General features: G+C 37.9%; 1 protein-coding gene across 1 annotated transcript; it reads left to right on the top strand.

The window, feature by feature from the left end:
• The first annotated feature begins 6 nt into the window (after positions 1 to 6).
• On the top strand, positions 7 to 18,509 carry TUBE1 (tubulin, epsilon 1). The gene is made up of 11 exons (XM_005883730.2): positions 7 to 179; positions 3,059 to 3,111; positions 5,501 to 5,558; positions 6,876 to 6,991; positions 8,897 to 9,018; positions 12,265 to 12,452; positions 12,656 to 12,831; positions 13,806 to 13,946; positions 16,476 to 16,616; positions 17,246 to 17,420; positions 17,719 to 18,509. Exons 1-11 carry the CDS (start codon positions 69 to 71, stop codon positions 17,875 to 17,877), a joined length of 1,440 nt encoding a protein of 479 aa, XP_005883792.1. The 5' UTR covers positions 7 to 68; the 3' UTR covers positions 17,878 to 18,509.
• Positions 18,510 to 19,702: the final 1,193 nt, after the last annotated feature.

A 19,702-nucleotide genomic window follows, 5' to 3' on the forward strand; every position in this document is an offset into this window, starting at 1 on the left:
GTCGTTCAGGGTGAGCTGCCCCGGGAGGGTGAGGACCCGGGCGGCGCGGAGCCCAGCGGGGCCGCCTAATGTCTGTCCTTCCTTCCTTCCCCTCCCCGATCGCAGTGGGCCAGTGCGGAAACCAGATCGGCTGCTGCTTTTGGGACCTGGCGCTGAGGGAGCACGCCGCGGTCAACCAGGTACCGGCCGCCCCCCTCCCCGGAACCCCCTCGCCTGTCAGAGAGGCTCCTCCAACAGAGGAGCTGGGTTTTCTCTATTGGGCTTTTATCTGACCGATGTGCGTTATATGGGATCCTGTCAGTAAAGAACAAACTGCAGAACTAATTGGCATGTACACGTATATTGGCGTTAGACACCTAATAGACTACACGAAACTGAACACCTTCCCCTAGTAATCAGGGTCTCATCTTTTATCAGGATTCTGGTGAAGACCAATCAGATAGTATGTAGGTCTGATGCCCAGATGTAGGTCTGGGTCCTGGGAGAGAGGTCGGGGCACTGGAGGGCGGTCTGGGCCCCAGGTGGAGGTCTGGGTCAGGGGCTGGACAGCTGGGTCATGGAATGGTGGTCTCGACTACTGTGCATGTCTGGACTATGATAAAGGACTGGATACTGGGTTCAGGGTCCGGGACCCGGGACGACTTTTGGGCCCTGGAATGAAGGTCTAGGATTCAGATGTAGGTCTGAGCCCCAGATGTAGCTCCAGGTCTTGGGAGGGTGGTTCAGGCCCTGAGGGAGGTCTGGGCCCAGGGAGAAGGTCTGGCTCGTGGGCTGGACCTCTGGGTTATGGACTGGGGGTGTGGACTACGGGTGGAAATCTGGCCCGCTGATACAGGATTTTGGGTTTGAAGTCTGGGCCCAGGGAATGCCTTCTGGGCCCTGGCATGAAGGTCTGGGACCCTGATATAGGATATAGGTCTGAGCCCCGGATGTGGGTCTGGGTCCTGGGAGAGAGGTCTGGGGATGGAGGGCTGTCTGAGCCCCGGTGGAGGTCTGGGTCAGGGGCTGGATCTCTGGGTCATGGAATGGTGGTCTGCATTACCGTGGATGTCGGGGCTAGGGTAAAGGACTGGATACTGGGTTGGAGGTACGGGCCCTGGGATGGCTTTCTGGGCTCTGGCATGAAGGTCTGGGACCTGCATGTAGGTCTGAGCCTCGGATGTCGGTCCAGGTACTGGGAGGGCAGTTGGGGCCTCGGAGGGAAGGGTGGGCCCTGGGGGAAGGTCTGGCTTGAGGTCTGGAACTCTGGGTTATGGACTGGTGGTATGGACTAAGGATGGAGATGTGGCCCGCTGATACAAGACTGGATTCTGGGTTTGAGGTCTGGGACCCGGATCTAGGTCTGAGCCCTGGATGTAGGGCTGGGTCCTGGGAGGGCGGTTCGGACCCAAGATGGAGATCTAGGCCCTGGGGGGAGGTCTGGCTCATGGGCTGGACTTCTGGGTTATGGACTGGTGGTCTGGATTATGGATGGAGATCTGGCCCCCTGATACAAGCCTGGATTCTGGGTTTGAGGTTTGGGCCCCGGGATTGCCTTCTGGGCCCTGCCATGAAGATCTGGGACCCTGATGTAAGTCTGAGCCCCAGATGTAGGTCTGGGTCCTGGGAGGGCAGTTCGGGCCAGGGAGGGAGGTCTGGAATCTCCGGAGAGGTCTGCATCATGGAATGGTGGTCTGGACTACTGTTGATGTCTGGACTACGATAAAGGCCTGGATACTGGGTTCCAGGTTTGGGCCCCAAAATGAAATTCCGGGGCCTCGCATCAATTTCTGGGACCCGGATGTAGGCCTGAGCCCTGGATTTAGGTCGGCCCTGGGGAGAGGTCTAGCCCATGGGCTGGACCTCTGGGTTATGGACTGGTGGTCTGGACTACGGATGGAGATCTGGCCCCCTGATACAAGCCTGGATTCTGGGTTTGAGGTTTGGGCCCCGGGATTGCCTTCTGTGCCCTGGCATAAAGGTCTGGGACCCAGATGTGGGTTTGAGCCCTGGATGTAGGTCCTGGTCCCGGGAGGGTGGTTCCAGCCCCGGATGGATGTCTGGAATCTCGTGTGAGGTCTGCGTCATGGAATGGTGGTCTGGGCTACTGTGATGTCTGGACTACGATAAAGGCCTGGATACTGGATTCGAGGTCTGGGCCCCGAAATGAACTTCTGGTGCCTGGCATTAAGTTCTGGGACCCAAATGTAGGTCTGAGCCCTGAATTTAGGTTGGTCCTGAGAGGGCGGTTCAGGCCCCAGCGGGAAGTGTGGGCCCTGTTGAGAGGTTTGGCTCATGGGCTGGACCTCTGGGTTATGGACTGGTGTTCTGGAGTACGGATGGAGATCTGGCCCCCTGATACCAGCCTGATTCTGCGTTTGAAGTCTGCGCCCCGGGATTGCCTTCTGGGCCATGGCATAAAGGTCTGGGACCCGGATGGAGGTCTGATGCCTGAATGTAGGTCTGGGTCCTGGAGAGTAGTCTCGGCACCAGAGGGAGATCTGGGTCCCGGGCGGAGTTCTGTGTCAGGGGCTGGACGTCTGGGTCATGGAATTGTTGTCTGGACTACTGTGGATGTCTGCACTGTGATAAAAGACTGGATTCCGGGGTCGAGTTCTGGGCCCCAGGATGGACTTCTGCTCCCTGGCATAATGGTCTGCACCCGTATGTAGGACTGAGTCTCTGATGTAGGTCTGGGTCCTGGGAGGTGGTTCGGGCCCTCGAGGGAGGTCTGTGCCAAAAAAAAGAATGTAAAAGAGGTAACATGTGTGCCATATTTATTCCCTGATTTAACCAGTTGGCTTTTAAAATGATCCCCTGGAATTCAGAGAAAGCTCTCTTGATTCCAGGGTTCTCGGGGACTTCACCACCCTTCCCTGGACTGAACTCCTAGATCTCAGGAGATTTTGTCTTCTATGGATTGGAAGACTGGGTCTGAGCAACCTGTGATAGCTTGCTTTTTCTTGTCATAGTCAGGCTCCAGCTGTTACCGTGTTGTGGGGTTATTAAATGGCAAGGACTTCCTTTGGGAAAGAGGCAAAACTTAATGAAATGCTGTCAATATGTTCTTTCTTTTTAGAAAGGAATTTATGATGAGGCAATAAGCAGCTTCTTTAGAAACGTGGATACCAGGTAAGATGAGAGGATGTATATCACATAGAGTAATGATTACTCTTCCTGCCAACAGATTGGAAGAGAGTTCTTCAAAGCTGATAATTGTAAAGAACTTGTCTGGCTTTTTTTGTTTGTTTTTCTTATTAAAAGCATATTTCTCATTATTCTCATAACATTACTATTCTTGTGTCACTCTTCAGAGCAGGACAATGGGTTTTCTCTTAAGACTATATTAAGCAACAAAAAGGACCTTTAGTACACCTTTTCTAAACTTGACCTCTAAATCAAGTTTCACTTAAAGGACTGCTAAAAATTGCTCTTTGTGTATCTTGTTAATGCATCCAGTAATGGCTTATCTTTTGAAAGAAAAGTATATTGTTTACATTTCTGGAATGTTATTTGTGGTCAGGAATATGTGCTCTACAAGTAGAATGTACTGAGAGGGGAAAAAGCAATTGTCAGATTACTTTGGTTTATTTAATAAAGGGTATATTTCTTCATATCATCTTTTATCTGAAAAAGTAATTTGACATTCAAGGTTTGTTCATAGCTTTTAATGTTAAATTATTAAGTTCATGCATTTTCAAAACACTTAAAGCCAAACTGTAGTGGGCTTGAGCTGAAAAATATATACTTCATATCCGGTTTTAATCTAGTTCAGTAAAAATTCCAGTTCTAATTTGAATTAATTGTTTGGGTATTTGAGGCAATTACCTCTTTCATGATGAATTCCAGAGTCTGACCCTCAGGCTTCCAAACCCAGAAACCTTGTGGACTTGGGCCCAGGGCTGAATACTACAGACAGATGCACCAAACTAAAAGTGGAACGTCAATGTGTTAATTGGCAGTAGAAACTATAACTCAAGAAGACTAGTTACTCATTTTCCTTCAGAAGCACATTCTCTTCTGTAGGAAATCTACCTGAAAAGCTAAGTAATAGAAGGTTGTTTAGTGACCATGGCGACCAAGAGTAGTTCAATGGATTGCCCTGATAGCTGGTGTCATTTACCTTGATTATATGGAAATACCTAATCATGGACTAGATTCCCTCTTGTTTGTGAACTAGAACATCCTCTCCCCTAAATCCTATTAAGAGACTCTAATTTGCTGTTGTAATACTTCCTTTCAGATGCTTCTACTAAATTCCAACTCTCACCCCCTCTATTCTTGGTGGCCAGTCCTTTCATTGAATGTTACATAGTTGAGACTCAGCCTGGGAGCTGGTCCCTCTGAATAAGGTGACTTCACATAACTATACTGTCATCTACTGTTTCATAATTAACCTGCGAGCATTCTTATTTCCCCTGTATCGAGTTTGGGATGAAGGGGAGAAGGGGCTTGGCATATTGCTGTTTCCATGTACTATCAACATATGTAGAATCGATTCCATAAATTAGTACAAAAAAAATCTTTTGAAAACAAGATCACTTCTTTGTGTACGCTTCTTTATCTATTTAAGGAAATGATCATACCTTTTTAACAGCATGATAGGAATTTACCTATAGCAGGTAGGTAAATTTGAGGCAGACCTTTCCTGTAAAGGGTCAGATGGTAAATATTTTAAGTTTTGCAGATATAAAGTTCATAAACAAACGGGTGTAGCTGTGTTCCAATAAAACTTTATTTAAGAGAACAAACAGCTGCTCAGAGGATCCTAGTTTATCAACCTTTGACCTACAGCATTTTATGCTTAATTCTGCTGCCTTTCATATATTGTGTCTTCTTGTAAACAACATTGACTCGTACACTATGTTTGGTCCTAGATTATTTACTTTGGTAACTATGTTCAACATGAAATTCTAGGAACACCCTTAGGTAGTCAATGGTATATAGTCAATAGTACATTCGTTGGTAAGTGTTTAGCTACAACAGAAAACTTCATTAATGGTGGCTTAAGCAATAAAGGTATCCAGTTATCTCAGATAAAAATAAACCAGGAATTTGTATGTTCTAGGTTTGGAGAAGTGCCTTTAACACCAAGATACTGTCTATCGTATCATTATCCTTAGTGTGTTGACTTTTTGTCTTATGTTTGTTACTTCATAACTATGAAATGGCAGCCTCCAATCTATGAATCACATCATAATCTTGTTCAAGGTAGGAAGGCAGAAGAATTGGCACCAACTGCATCTGGGCCTTTTTATCTCATTAGCCAGAACTGGATTACATGGCCAGCACTAACTACAAAGAAAGCCAGGGAAATAAGTACCTCATTTTTTTAGGGTAATGGGAGGTAGGTAAGGGAGAAGATTAGGAATGGTGGCTCCTTTGTTATCTTTTGTGTCTGTCTCACCTGGCCTATGAGTAGCTTTATTATATAAATGGAAGTTAACTTTATTACCTGATAGCGCTAATAACCATGGAAGATCTTAAGATTTTTATTTTATTTTTATTTTTTATCTTTCAGAGTGGTTGGTGATGGTGGCAGCATTTCCAAGGGGAAAATTTGTTCTTTAAAAGCACGGGTAAGATATATACACTTGGATTCTTATATTGCATGTATTTCTAATATACTGTGTAATACTATTTTAATTGCCAGTTTACAATAGCATAGTTAATTAACTACATAAATAATTGAATTCACAAATTGTAACTCCACTGGACTCTGTACTCTGTAAATATCAAACTTGACTGTCTCCCCTCAATAAAATGGTAGAGCATATAATTTGGTGGTTAAGAGTCAGTATTCTACACCCAGGCTATCCAGATTTGAATCTCAGCTCTACCACTTACTAGCTCAGTGATCATAGCCAAGTTAGGTAACTTTCCCAGGCCTCAGTTTCCTGGTGTATAAAGTAGGTTTGTGGGGATTTAACGGGGTGGTATATATAAGCACTTAGAACAGTGGCATATGTAGTAAGTGCTTAACATGACATGATCACAAGCACTTAAAAACCCCTCTATGACACTGAATCAAAAAGTTAATAGCTTTATAGTGTACTCTAAGGTTATTTCATAATATTTTTTTCAGCTTTCCTTTATTTATTTATTTAACATTTTCCCTCTTTTTCCTCACTGTGGAAAATATGGGAAGTAAAGCACGAGATAGCAAGGGTAGGGGGTATATAATCCTACTGCCACCCTATCCCTGCTATATTTCCTTTGGCTATATATTTTTCTATATTTCTTTCTAGTCTTCTCTGTTTCTTTCCATAGTTACGTTTATGAGTTTTTTATTCTGGTGTTCTTAGTAATAGAGGTTATCTCCCATGTCAGAGAAGTTTGTGGTAATGAATTAGATTGTGAGTTACTTGGAGAGGGACCCTGTTGTCATCTTTGACATCTACCTGGTGCTTTGGCTTGGCACATAATAGTAAATTTACGGCTTGAATTGACAATTTCGGGCTGCAATTCACAACGAGCAGCATGGTTGCTCCTAGTAAACAAATGCATTAATGCACCTTACATTGAAAATTTTCTCTAGTAAGGTTACCTTCTAGATTTCTGAGACCTTGTTCTCAAAAAATTTACAGTCACATAAGCAGATGAATAAAAGAATAGTTAGAACATCAGTTGAGGGGATTATTCAATTTTTTTTCCCTCCACTTGGTAATTTGGAGTAGGGTAAGAGTTTAGAATCCATCTTTTATTGGATTTCACCTTTCAAGCAGAGTGAAATTATTTTTAATTCTTATATCAGAGTCTACATAAATATTCAAATAGAGATCTGATTAAGCTTAAATTAGAAGAACAATGCAACTTTTAGCTCATAAGTTATTTTCACTTACAGAGTGACTAACTAAAGAAAAATATGTTAATTCAGTTTTATTTCTCCTTCTCAGGCTGTCTTAATTGACATGGAGGAAGGGGTCGTCAATGAAATTCTGCAGGGACCTTTGAGAGATGTATTTGATAGCAAGCAGCTCATCACTGATATATCTGGCTCAGGGAATAATTGGTGAGAATATGCTGACCATTAAAATGGAAATGTCTTCAGAAAAAAATGAGCAATCTTTTCTTCATTCTAATAGGTCCTGCTGACATGAAATCAAAATAGAACGTGCCATACCTAACTCTAGGCCTTTCCCCCATCATCTTTTCCTTGATAAAGAATGGTATTTCATACTTTTTGGAAATTATTCTTTCTCATCTTTTTAAAGAAAAACATGATTCATGAAAAATTGATTTACTAAATTCCTCGTTGTAAATTGATTCTTGCATAATACTAAATAGTGACAAAAGTTTTAAGTGTTGTTATAAACTGTTCTCTTACCTATAGTATTTGATTCTATCAAGTTCTCCAATACAGAGATGCCAGCCAGACCAGTGTCCCAGTATTCAAGTTCAGCCTGAGGCTCTGTTTGGCCCTTAACCTTTTGAGTGCCAACCAATATCCTAGGAACTATGCTAAAATTTCCAGGGCATTTTTGCTGATTTTACAGCAGTTTAGGAAAAAAATTATGAATCACAAGTAGATGAAGTTACATATTCAAAAACTTAAGGAAACTTTTACTACATTTGTTTTCATCTTTGACGTATATTGTTTGCTGATTGTATTATAAAATACTAGTAGAAAAAAAATTTGAACAAAACATATAATGTTAAAATAGAGGGACACCCTTCTCCAATATCTTCCACAAAATCCTCATCTTCACAGCAAGAATTGACATATTTAGCAATATCATCATCACTAATAAAAGCAGACTTAGAACTGGACGCCATTTCGAAGCTTTAGGGCTACAAAATCTGAGTAAACTTCATAAAATCGTAGTACCTGTAAAAAATTAGGCAGATAAATACTAGTGTTCAATTTTAGAACTACAAACATTCGGCATCATAAGTAATCTGCACTTAGGTGCCATCTGTCAATAAAGAGTGAACTACTAGCATGTAATAGTGACACTGCAGGAGGAGCGCACGCTCCCTGCACTTTTGGCAAAAGACAGGAGGAGAGCAATAGATCGCGCCCCCCGCGTCACTCTGGGGGTTAAAGTACAATGGTTGCTTCTCCTTAAGGGGAAAAAAAACTCTAACAAAGATCATTTAATTATTTAAATTGAGATTTTTAATAAATTAAGTAGCTCCTCTCTATTTGCAAATCTAATATTTATCATTTTAAGTATTTGCAGTCAGTCCCTCAGGTTCACAATGTGTAGTGATGTATAATTTTACTAAAGCATGGATTTGAATCTTGTGTTCTGGGAGGGTCATTTTGGGAGAACCAGTCACTAAGTGAATCCACCTGACTACCTAACTGGCTTTTCTCTAATTGTTGAATAACTTATTCTGTAACTTTTGAGTTACACCTGACTCCCGGTTGCCAGGAAATCATGCTTATTTTTTAGTTCATCATAGTGAACTTGCAAATTTGGGCAGGTAAAAAGGCTTACAGATCCTCGTGAATATCAGTTTTTACTGTGTGCCATTTCTTCTTGTAATAACATGATGTGACCAATGTTTTTCTCATATTTTAAACCAAAATAGCTTTAAATTTTTTGTCTTCCCAGTTGACTATATTCTGCTTTTTAATATGTAAAATTCTCTATAATTGTAGTTTACTTAAAATCTTGTTTCGTTGTAATTATACCTTAAGCAAAAATTAAGAGAGGAACACCATAGTTTAATATCCATTGATAATGAGCTCTCTTATCAGGATATCTGAGGATTATAAATATATATTTACTAAATTTTCTACCTACCATCATTGAGATATCATATTATTTATTGATATGAAACAGGAATAGGAGTTACTTAATATGGTAAAAATACTTTTTCAAGTTTTCTATAATTTCATTTAGATCAGAAATAAAAATCTTGAAATAGTAAATGTAAGGAATGTTTTTTTAATCTTTTTTTTTTCCAGGGCTGTGGGGCACAAAGTTTTTGGCAGTCTTTATCAAGAACAGATTTTAGAGAAACTCAGAAAGTCAGCAGAGCACTGTGATTGTTTGCAGAGTTTCTTTATAATACATTCCATGGGAGGAGGTAAAGTTATTCATTCATTTACCTGTAACAATGTGAAAATGCAACTGAGAATTCATTTGCAAACATAAGTCTTGTTTTCAGTCCTATGCTTGATAAAGAGAGAACAATTAAGAGAGTGTGTGTTTATGAATGTATATACATAACAACAGGTTTTTATCTTAATGTTTATCAAAGTATTACCATTTAAAAAATTAATCCTTTTAAGAGTCAATAGGAAAAAAAGAGTCAATAGAATGGAATCTGAAATTTTTTTCTTCTTCTACCTTTAGTTTCTTTTACTACATTTCCAGTTACATGTTATTATATATGAGCTTTGGGGGAATGCTGACTTTCTCCTAAGAGTTTGCTTGTGCAGTCCCTTATCCTAATTAAAGCTAAGTATTTCTGGCATGTTCACAGGTATGCTTGCAAAAGAATATCAGAATCCACTCTAGCTGGGTGGCTCACTTGGTTAGAGCATCACCCTACACTAAAAGGTTGCAGATTTGATTCCTGGTCAGGGCATATACCTAAGTTTCAGGTTAGATCCCCTGTCTGGGCACATGTGGGAGGCAACCAATCAATCATGTTTCTCTCTGTCTCTCTATGTCTTTCTCTTTCTCTCTCTTTCTCCTTAAGGCCTTCCCTTCCTCCGCTCCTTCCGCTCTCTCCAAAATCAAATATATCCTTGGGTGAGGATAAAATAAATATATATATAATCAGAATCCATCCTTTCTCTAACCACCTTCACACCTTTGTTTTGTTCAATAAGAAATAAGTAAAAGAAATAATTTTAGCCAACTCCTCTAAATCATTTCTCATGTGGTAATTAATTACCTTGACCTACAATAAGTGGTTTGCATTGCTCTTTTCCCCCAGGGGAGTCTACCTTGCAAGTGAAGTATTTTGCTTCCCTGTTTAGGAAATAGAAACAGATCATAATCTGCTAATTTCATACTAGGATTATCCAATTTTAAAAGAAAAATTTGCTGCTTTTTTCTCCAATCTGAGATTAAGATTTTATATTCATCAGGTTAAACATATCTATTTATTCAGTAGGTTAAACATACCTACGATTTTTAAATTAAAGTCATAATTGCTATGTAACCATGCCTATAGAATATCATCATTAAATTAAGAAACAAATTTTCTTTGTGATTGTATAATTAACATGCAAGTTTGAGTAATTAAAATAAAACACAATTTGATTTATAGTTCATTATGGTACCTTCAAAATCTCAGAAGATTATAATTCACAATTCACTGAAAATGACAAAAATAATTTAAATAATACTGAAAGTTAAAAATGATGGTCTCCTTTTCCACATTCAATCTCTAGTGTCTAACTTTACAGGTAATTAAGTTTGCCAGTGTCATCCTTCCAGATATTTTCTATGCCTCTTAAAAGTTTGTGTGTGTATTTTTACATAAACAAGATCATGCAATATGTATTATTCTATAATTTTTCCACTTTATATTTTTCTCACATGTCTTTCAATATCAACTCAGAGATTCCAATTGTGTAAATAGGTAATAATTTTTAAAGTCAGTCCTCCTTAGTGGATGTTAAGTTGTTTGTGGTGTTTAGTTATTACAACCTTCCTCTCAAGGAGTCAATAAAATATATTTAAAAAAAAAAAAAAAAGTTTGTGTGTGTATTTTTACATAAACAAGATCATGCAATTATTCTATAATTTTTCCACTTTATATTTTTCTCACATGTCTTTCAATATCAACTCAGAGATTCCAATTGTGTAAATAGGTAATAATTTTTAAAGTCAGTCCTCCTTAGTGGATGTTAAGTTGTTTATGGTGTTTAGTTATTACAAACAATCCCCAGTGAACATCTGGTACATACATCTCTGTTCACTTGTGCCACTATAGCTATAGGCAATATTCCTAGAAAGGAAAGAGACCAAAGAATATGTACATTTAAAATTTTGATTCTTTACTAAATACCTTCTTACATTATTGCACCAATCCTTATTATTAGCAACAATTTATAAAAGTTTATTTCCCGATACTATCATCAACACCAAGTATTATGAGACATAAATCTAATATGTTCAAAATTATATTGTTTTAAATTGTATTTCTTTAGTTAGAAGATAGGTTGAGCATCTTCATATCTTTTTTCCATTTGATTTTTTTTGAGTTAGATATTTATATACTTAGCCCATTATTCTTAATTTTTTGGTTGTTGATGTGTGCGACCTCTTTATTAAAGAAACTTAGTCCTCCATCATATGTGTTGAAGATTTCTTCTTAAGTTTGCCTTTTTATTAATTTATGGCTTTTTTTTAAATCTATGTATAGAAGTTTTTATTTTTCATGGGGTCAAAACTATCTTTTCTATAATAGCTTTGGTTTTGTATAATGCTTAGAAAGTCCTTTTCATTAAAGATTAACCAAAAAAACCTCCCTCACTTCTATCTAGTACAGGGGTGGGCAAACTTTTTGACTCGAGGGCCACAATGGGTTCTTAAACTGGACCTGAGGGCCGGAACAAAAGCATGGATGGAGTGTTTGTGTGAACTAATATAAATTCAAAGTAAACATCATTACATAAAAGGGTACGGTCTTTTTTTTTTTTTTTTGTTTTTTTTTTTTAAAAAGGGGCGGGCCCCGCCCCCGCGGGCCGTAGAAGACATCGGTTTGTTGTTATTTTTAACATCATCACCTTTTTTGTTTGTTTGTTTTAGAGAGAGGGGGGAGCAGAAGAGAGGGAGAGAGAAAGACATCGGTTTGTTGTTCCTCTTATTTATGCATTCATTGGTTGGCTGATTCTTGTATGTGCCCTGACCAGGGATTGAACCTGCAACCTTGGCATGACGGGACTACGCTCTAACCAACTGAGCTATTCTGTACTCCACCAAAGATGTTAAGATAGTTTTGCTTTTTGTTTTAAGTTGCCTAATATCAAATGTGGATTGAATGCTGTCTTAGTTGAATTTTTTTTGTCCTTCAATCAGTTCTTTGACATCATATAGGTATAACTTTAATGTGAAAAAGAGTGAAATATAGAAAGCCCTCCCAACCTCACAGTAAGGGCCAGACATTGAATTCAGAACTTTAAGCCTCACTACCCATGTTGTCTTAATCTCCTTATCTGAAATTAGATGAGTTAATATATAATCACAGGAATAAGTTTAAAAGTTCTTAATGTATATTTCCACCAAAAAAGAAACACCATAAAATTCCAAGTTCCTCACATTATATTCTGAACCATTTATGCTGTTTGTTATCTTTTTGAAATTTAATCCTCAGGAACAGGATCTGGACTTGGCACATTTCTTTTAAAGGTACTTGAAGATGAATTCCCAGAAGTATACAGATTTGTGACTTCAATTTATCCTTCCGGTGAGGATGATGTCATAACTTCACCTTACAATAGCATCTTGGCAATGAAGGAACTTAATGAGCATGCAGACTGCGTGTTGCCCATTGACAACCAAGTAAGAAATAACATTGTAATTTGTATATATTGCGCATACAATCATTCCTGTGTTATGCTTACATGAAACATTCTTTACTTTTCAGCCTTCCCATCTAAGAGAAAAGTTTAATTTGTTTTCTTTCTCCTCTTTCTTTCCTGATAGAATGCTATCTGTGTCCACTCTTCTTAATAACTTCTCTCTCAATATTTTTCTCTTAAAAGTCCTTATTTGACATCATTAGCAAAATTGACCTTGTGGTGAATTCTGGAAAGCTGGGTACAGCTGTAAAGCCAAAGAGTCTGGTTACTTCAAGTGCTGGGGCTTTTAAAAAGTGGCAGGAAAAGCCCTTTGATGCGATGAACAACATTGTGGCAAATTTGCTGCTCAACCTAACAAGGTAATCCTATGGGTGGTATACCTAAGGACAGTTTAAAAACTTCAAAACTTCGCTGTGCTTATAATAGCATTTTTTAGTTATTCTAAGTTGTCGAAACTTCTTATGTTTTTACTAGTGCACCAGTAGCTCACTGCCGCCCTCCAGTAGCTCTCCGCCTGCTACCCCGCCCTCCTGTAGCTCCCCCTGTCCCCTCTCCCCCCTCACAGCTTTCAGTCATTACGCTTCACGGCGTAATGACTATTTGCATATTACATCTTTATTATATAGGATTTTATTTTGTCTAGTGATTTCAAATCTTCGAGTGAAGAACCAGAATTTTAATTTCTATGGCTCCAAAGGAGCAATTCCCTAGGTATATTACATGGAATATTAATAGGTGTTAAAATAATAAAAGGGGTTTTGTGGTAGACACACTTGAGAAACACTCTTTTAGACAAAAGTAAACTTTTTTTTTTTTTTGCTATGGAATGTTTTAATCTTTAAAACCAGCTGATCTATATCTTCTCATTAGCTGATCCAAAATATTTCCTTGACTTTAATCTAAAAGATTGCTTCGGCATTATTATATTCTAAAGTATAAAGCTTATTAAGCAGACACCTGAGGAATTTAGTAAAGATTACAGAATAAGTAAATAATTATTAACTAATGTGTTTAACTCAATCTAAAGTCTGTTTTAAGTAAGATATTTTTATATACATATGTAATGAGCAACTGTAATAGTGTGTTAGTTATACCTCAGGTAAGCCAGAAATAAGAGTTGCTATAGAGGTTGTGTTATTTTTTAGTTATCTTTATACATCATATCCATGATACTGAATTTCGCTAATATAGGGGGAAAAGAGTATATATTCTCTACTGAAGAACAGAGTATTGAGAGGATTTAAGAACATGCCTGCTAAGTAAATCAAGCTACATTTAAAGTATATAACTTTAAAATTAAACTTTTTTCTCATGCTTTAAAATAATGTTTTAGCTCTGCGAGGTTTGAAGGATCCCTTAATATGGACCTTAATGAAATCAGCATGAATTTAGTTCCTTTTCCTCAACTGCATTATCTTGTGTCAAGCCTAACACCTCTGTATACACTGGCAGATGTTAACATTCCTCCTCGAAGGTAAGCTGTAGTAACTTTATTCCAATTACTTGAGAACTTGAGTTACCTTTAAAAAAATATTTTTTAAGAGAAACATTTATATTAACTATTTCTTTGTGAGAAATATATAAAATATAGTTGATGGTGGCCATTTTTTGTGGGGGGCTGTTTCTCTCTTTTCCATGTCCCGCATGGAAAAGGAAACAGTCCATTTGCTGAGTGGAGGAGCTGGGGATTAAGAAATTAAAGAAAGACCAAGATGCAGAAATAGATTTTAAGCTGGGGCCAGGTGGGCGCCATCCTCTCTGATGGAGAGGCGGCAAAGCGGCCTGAGACACACAGCAGGTTTATTTTAAAGGCCTAGATTTACATATCTAGTTCCGCCCCTGCCTGATTAACATGTCCAGCCTTATTGGGGAAGCATGTTCCCAGGGCGTGGCTCTGCCTATGCTCTGAGTTCAGCTGACAATAATTATAAGAAAATGCCTAGGTGCCTCCCAGGCGGCCCTCTACACTTTTTAAAATGTCAATATTAAACTATTTGAAATTAATTCTAATAACTAAACTTTTAAGCTTATGAAAAATAATAAAATACAAGATTTAAGAGCTTTGAGGTTTGACATACTTAAGTTTGAATCCTAATTCTTTCACATACTACTAGCAACTTTGCCACTACTTTTATTTTAGTTTTTCTCCTCTGTAAAAATGAGAGTTTGAGTACCTACCTCATATCCCTGTTGGGTGTATCTATAATAATAAAAGCATAATATGCTCATTAGACTGGACGTCCTTCCGGACAAAGCCAGCATTGTGAGGGAAGCCTGTGTCCCAGGTGCCAGAGGGAAGCCGATGCTGCAGCCAGGGGAAGGAAGGCCTACTCTTGCATGAATTTGGTGCATCGGGCCTCTAGTTAAATAATAAATGTTAGTTCTGTACCCAGTTCATTTTTATCAAATGAAAATAATAAGTACATGAGTGTGTATGTTTTTTTGAAATTTCATGTTTCTTATGTAAATAAAGTATCCAATAATTATAAATACCTGCTTACTAGTTTTTATATTTTGTGACAAAAGATAAATTAAGAAATGAGTTTGACCACTGTTGTTCAGCAATTCTTAACCTTTCCTGGGTTTCCTTGACTCCATAAAAATGCCAGAAAGCACATACAGACCAAAATTTTGAATACAATAGTGGAGGATTCATGAGTGCCCCAAATTTCACCATTTCCTAAGGGAGTCCTCTATCCTTCTTGCTATAGGATAATCAGGATAGGATGTAGGCTCCATTAGAGTAGGAGATTTTTTCTTGGTGTTCACAACTGGATCTCTTGCACTTAGAACCATGCCTTGCCTGGTATTTAGTAAATGTCTGTTGAATGAATAGGCAGCATAGTGTGATTCCAGTTGCTTTTCCCAGGCTTTCTGCAGAATCAGCACACATAGCTCTGGCAAGAGCTATCAAAGGAACCTTATCATAATTGTATTGAATTAAGTGGGGCCATGTTGAGGACCAACAAGTCTGTATGGTTAGATATAAACTTTGTCAGTCACCCTCACCTTCCCCTCTTTAACTAAAGGATTAAAGAATGAAGTTAAAAGACTTCATTCACACCCAGCCAGCGTGGCTCAGTGGTTGAGCATCAACCTATGAACCAGGAGTTCACGGTTTGATTCCTGGTCAGGGCACATGCCTGGATTGTGGGCTCGATCCCCAGTGTGGGGCATGCAGGAGGCAGCTGATCAATGATTCTCTCATCATTGATGTCTCTATTTCCCTCTCCCTTCCTCTCTCAATAAAAATATATATATATTTTTAAAAAGACTTCATTCACTTTAAAGTCTCCCTCTTCAGGAACACTACTACAGAGTTTCATGTTTTATAGGGGAGCCTAACATTGTCTTTGATAGTTTCCTCATGATTATTCCAGATTTATGATAATTTTAAAGATACAAAGTCATTTTCTCTTAGTATTGAAGCTTTTAATTAGTTTTGATAGTCTGGTACTATGCAAGTAGATAAGCATCTATATATATAAAAGCGAAATGACCAGAACAACCAGTTGCTATGATGCACAGTGAAGGGGCCAACCAGCCTGATAGGGGCCCAGATCGGCCCCTGACCCCAATCAGAGGCGGGACTGGCCGGCCAACCTCCCGAAGCTGATCAGCCCCCATCGGGGCCAGCCAGCTGGACCCCACCCCTGCACGAATTTGTACACCAGGCCTCTAGTACTGAAATAAGTAATAATGACACAAGTTCCCGAAATCAGCATTTTATAGAGCTCACTAATGATATAGTTAACATTTTGTAGATACCTGAAATCACCAATATATTGTAGAAGCTTTTTATTTAAAAAAAAAAAAAGATATTATGTCATTTCCTCTCTTCTCGTATTCTGTAAAAGATTGCTTTGAGAAAATTATAGCAGAGATTTAGAATATATTTGCATGTAAAGTTTATTTACCTACAGATGACTGTCTTTTCATTTTATAGTTACACATAGAAGAAAGATGTAATATTTTGTATAAACAGTGACTCTTATTGTTCTAGGTTGGATCAAATGTTTTCAGATGCTTTTAGTAAAGATCACCAGCTAATTCAGGCTGACCCCAAACACAGTCTCTACCTCGCCTGTGCCCTCATGGTTAGAGGAAATGTCCAGATTTCAGATCTTCGCAGAAATATTGAAAGGTTTGAGTTTGTATTTTTTCAAGATAATTTGTTATGTGTACTGCTGTGACAGTGTAGCATAATAATTAGGATAGTCTCTCTTCGAACTCTAGCCATTTAAGTATGACCTTGAGCAAACTACTTAGCCTCTCTGAGCCTTATTTTTCTCAAATGAAGAATAAGAATAATAATAGTACAAAGTTGTTATTTTTAAGTACTAAATGATGTTTTATTTCCTGAGAGTGTTCAAAAAATTTAACTATTGTTACTGTATTTATTACTACCACTACACTGCTTCTAAGTTAATGTTTTACTATTCTCAGTCTACAGAAAACTGCTCTGTTGAGTTAAAAAGTAAAAAAAAAAAATTATAATACTTTTCTTTATTTTCATCCCCAGATTTCTAATGTTAAGGAATGTGTTTCTAGCTTTATGAATCGCCACACAACTAATCTAATGTCCTCCTACTAAATGTTTCTTAGTTCACTGTCAGACTGTACCACAATACTGCTGATAGTAAAAAATAGATAACTTACATTATAAACTAATGGTACCATCAGTAACGCAGTGATGTTTACCTAATGTGAGCTGCTGTAATATGACAGACATTTTTAGTACCTTAATTCTTACCTTGAGTCTTTGTATCTCAGATTAAAACCTTCTCTACAGTTTGTCTCCTGGAATCAAGAAGGCTGGAAGACCAGCCTGTGTTCAGTACCTCCCGTGGGCCATTCCCATTCATTATTAGCTTTAGCAAATAACACATGTGTGAAGCCTACCTTCCTGGAACTGAGAGAGAGATTCATGAGGCTCTACAAGAAAAAGGTAATTTTCAGCACACTTTTATAACTATGTGTGTTTATTTTGGCTATTTGTGATGTATTCCTAAGAATTGTACTATTACAAATCAGGGTGATTCTGTCTCCTATATTCATTGCACTGATTATAACTGAAGAGCAGAGGCTAACTCAGACCATCTAAATGAGAAATCTTGTGAGTTTATAGTTCTCATTCCTCTTGTAAATCTGAGTGAACTATCATTTTAATACAGAATGTTTACATTATAGGGTAGTATCACATTTCCTGAAAATAGTCAACATTATTCGGTTTTTTTAAATTATAGGCTCATCTTCATCACTACCTGCAAATTGAAGGGATGGAGGAAAGCTGTTTTACAGAAGCAGTGTCGTCCTTATCAGCTCTCATCCAGGAGTACAGCCAACTGGATGCCACAAAAAGCATGCCCATGGAAGACTTGCCCAGACTGAGCGTCGCTGTGTAAAACAGAACCCAAAAATGCTTTTCCTTTTCCTGTAATCTTACCTTGCTTTTTCAGAACTTTTGTGATTCAGAGAGCCCAGTTTGTGTTTTTCATATTAAATACTCATAGGGAGTATTTTGTCTGCAAAAGTAGTTCTGTTTAATCACCGTTGATAATACCAGTGTGTGAAATTAGTAAGTCCTAGTACCTTAACTTCAAACGTTGTCTTCAGAAAATTCCCTTTTTCTAAAATTGAGAGAATGCAGTTGTTTAGTATTTTACTTTATTTATACTCATAGTTAGGTATTTATACAATAAGAATCGTGTCTTAGTTACAAATCTTGTACAGATACATTTTTATATTTATTTATAATTTATGTATTCACATTCTGTTTAAATTCTTCTGATTTTTAAAAAATAAGTACAGGGAGTTGAAGCCGCAGTATAAATATTTCTGTGTAACAGCCACTAACCTCAGGGAAAGATTTTATGACAACCATTGAGTTTTGGTTTCTTCTTTGGATAACCTTGTTTTCACTCAAAAGAGTCACAATTTACATTTATTTTAACATGTATTTGTATTAAATTCTTTTTAAATATAATGCTTTTTTATCAAACTAGCTGATTTTGAAATAATAAATGTCCATATTTTTTAACAGTGCCACTTGTTATCATTGTTTTGCTTGTCACTATACAAACATTACAAAACTTGTCTTCTTTCAAACTTTCTAGTAAATGGCTATCATAGCCTAGAGAAAGTGTGCCAGTTACTATCATTTCCAGTTGTAATCTTTAACATTTATTTATCTTTAATTACAATTTATATTTCAAAGCCATATGTGGATTTATCATTTCAGAAAGTAATGTTGAGGAATAAATTATTTTCAAGTCGAAATAATTTTTTGTGTGCTTTCTTTAGTGTTACATTTTTAAAATTCCTTTCATTTTCAAAGTAAGGATACTGTTCTTGGTCTTTATCTTGGAAATTTTGTTTTTTATAGTATTTGGTATAAAAAACTGGTATTGTCAACAGTAGGCAATGAAATTTCATTTTTCTCTTTCCAGAAATCTTAATAAACTGATATTCAGGACAGTGCAGTGGAAATTATAAATTTGTTTACAGTTTAACTTTACTCCTATTTAAGAAAATCTAGAATCTTGCTCACCTTGCTTACCATCTGAGTGGAACCTAGGCTACATTGTTGAAGTGCAGATAAAGTTTTAAATTTTTAATATGTGTTTTACACATCTTCAACAAAGTAATCCAGATTATTTTATAGAATGAAATATTTTCTTATAAATTGGGTAGTTTTTCCTTTATATATGGAAAATGTAGGTGGAACAAAGTATTGTGTATTATATAATTACTAGAGGCCTGTTGCACGAAGAGATTCGTGCAATAGGCCTTCCTTTCCCTGGCTGCCGGCACCGGTTTTCCTCCGGCACCTGGGACCCAGGCCTTCGCTCCGACCACAGCAGAGAAGCCAAGCCTCTTCAGTCTTCAGTCATCTTCAGTCATCTTCCGTCTTCCCTCGGGCAGAGCCTTCAGTCTTCACTCTGCGCCTGCATATGCAAATTAACCACCATCTTTGTTGGGTTAATTTGCATACTCATCCTGATTGGCTGGTGGGTGTAGCAGAGTAACACCAATTTGCATGTTTCTCTTTTATTAGTGCAGATAAGATACATTTTAAAGTAAGTTCAATTTTAAGACTTTCAAATTCTACATATCTTTGTAGGAGAACCTTTTTAAAAGCTCCTAATGCCTTAAATACAGTCAAATGAGAATAGGCATTCTTACTATTTTAAACCAATAAGGTCATTTTGCCACCTTTTTAAAACCATT

Source organism: Myotis brandtii, unplaced genomic scaffold (genome assembly GCF_000412655.1).
Source record: "Myotis brandtii unplaced genomic scaffold, ASM41265v1 scaffold8, whole genome shotgun sequence".
NCBI classification, from domain to species: Eukaryota; Metazoa; Chordata; class Mammalia; order Chiroptera; family Vespertilionidae; genus Myotis; species Myotis brandtii.

What these genes read in the sequence shown, in the direction of transcription:
- TUBE1 (XM_005883730.2), top strand. Translation starts at nt 69, where the DNA reads ATGTCTGTCCTTCCTTCCTTCCCCTCCCCGATCGCAGTGGGCCAGTGC. An exon ending in TCTGGCTCAGGGAATAATTG is followed by an intron (nt 6,992 to 8,896) that starts GTGAGAATATGC and finishes TTTTTTTTCCAG; the next exon opens with GGCTGTGGGGCACAAAGTTT. An exon ending in CTTCGCAGAAATATTGAAAG is followed by an intron (nt 16,617 to 17,245) that starts GTTTGAGTTTGT and finishes TTTGTATCTCAG; the next exon opens with ATTAAAACCTTCTCTACAGT.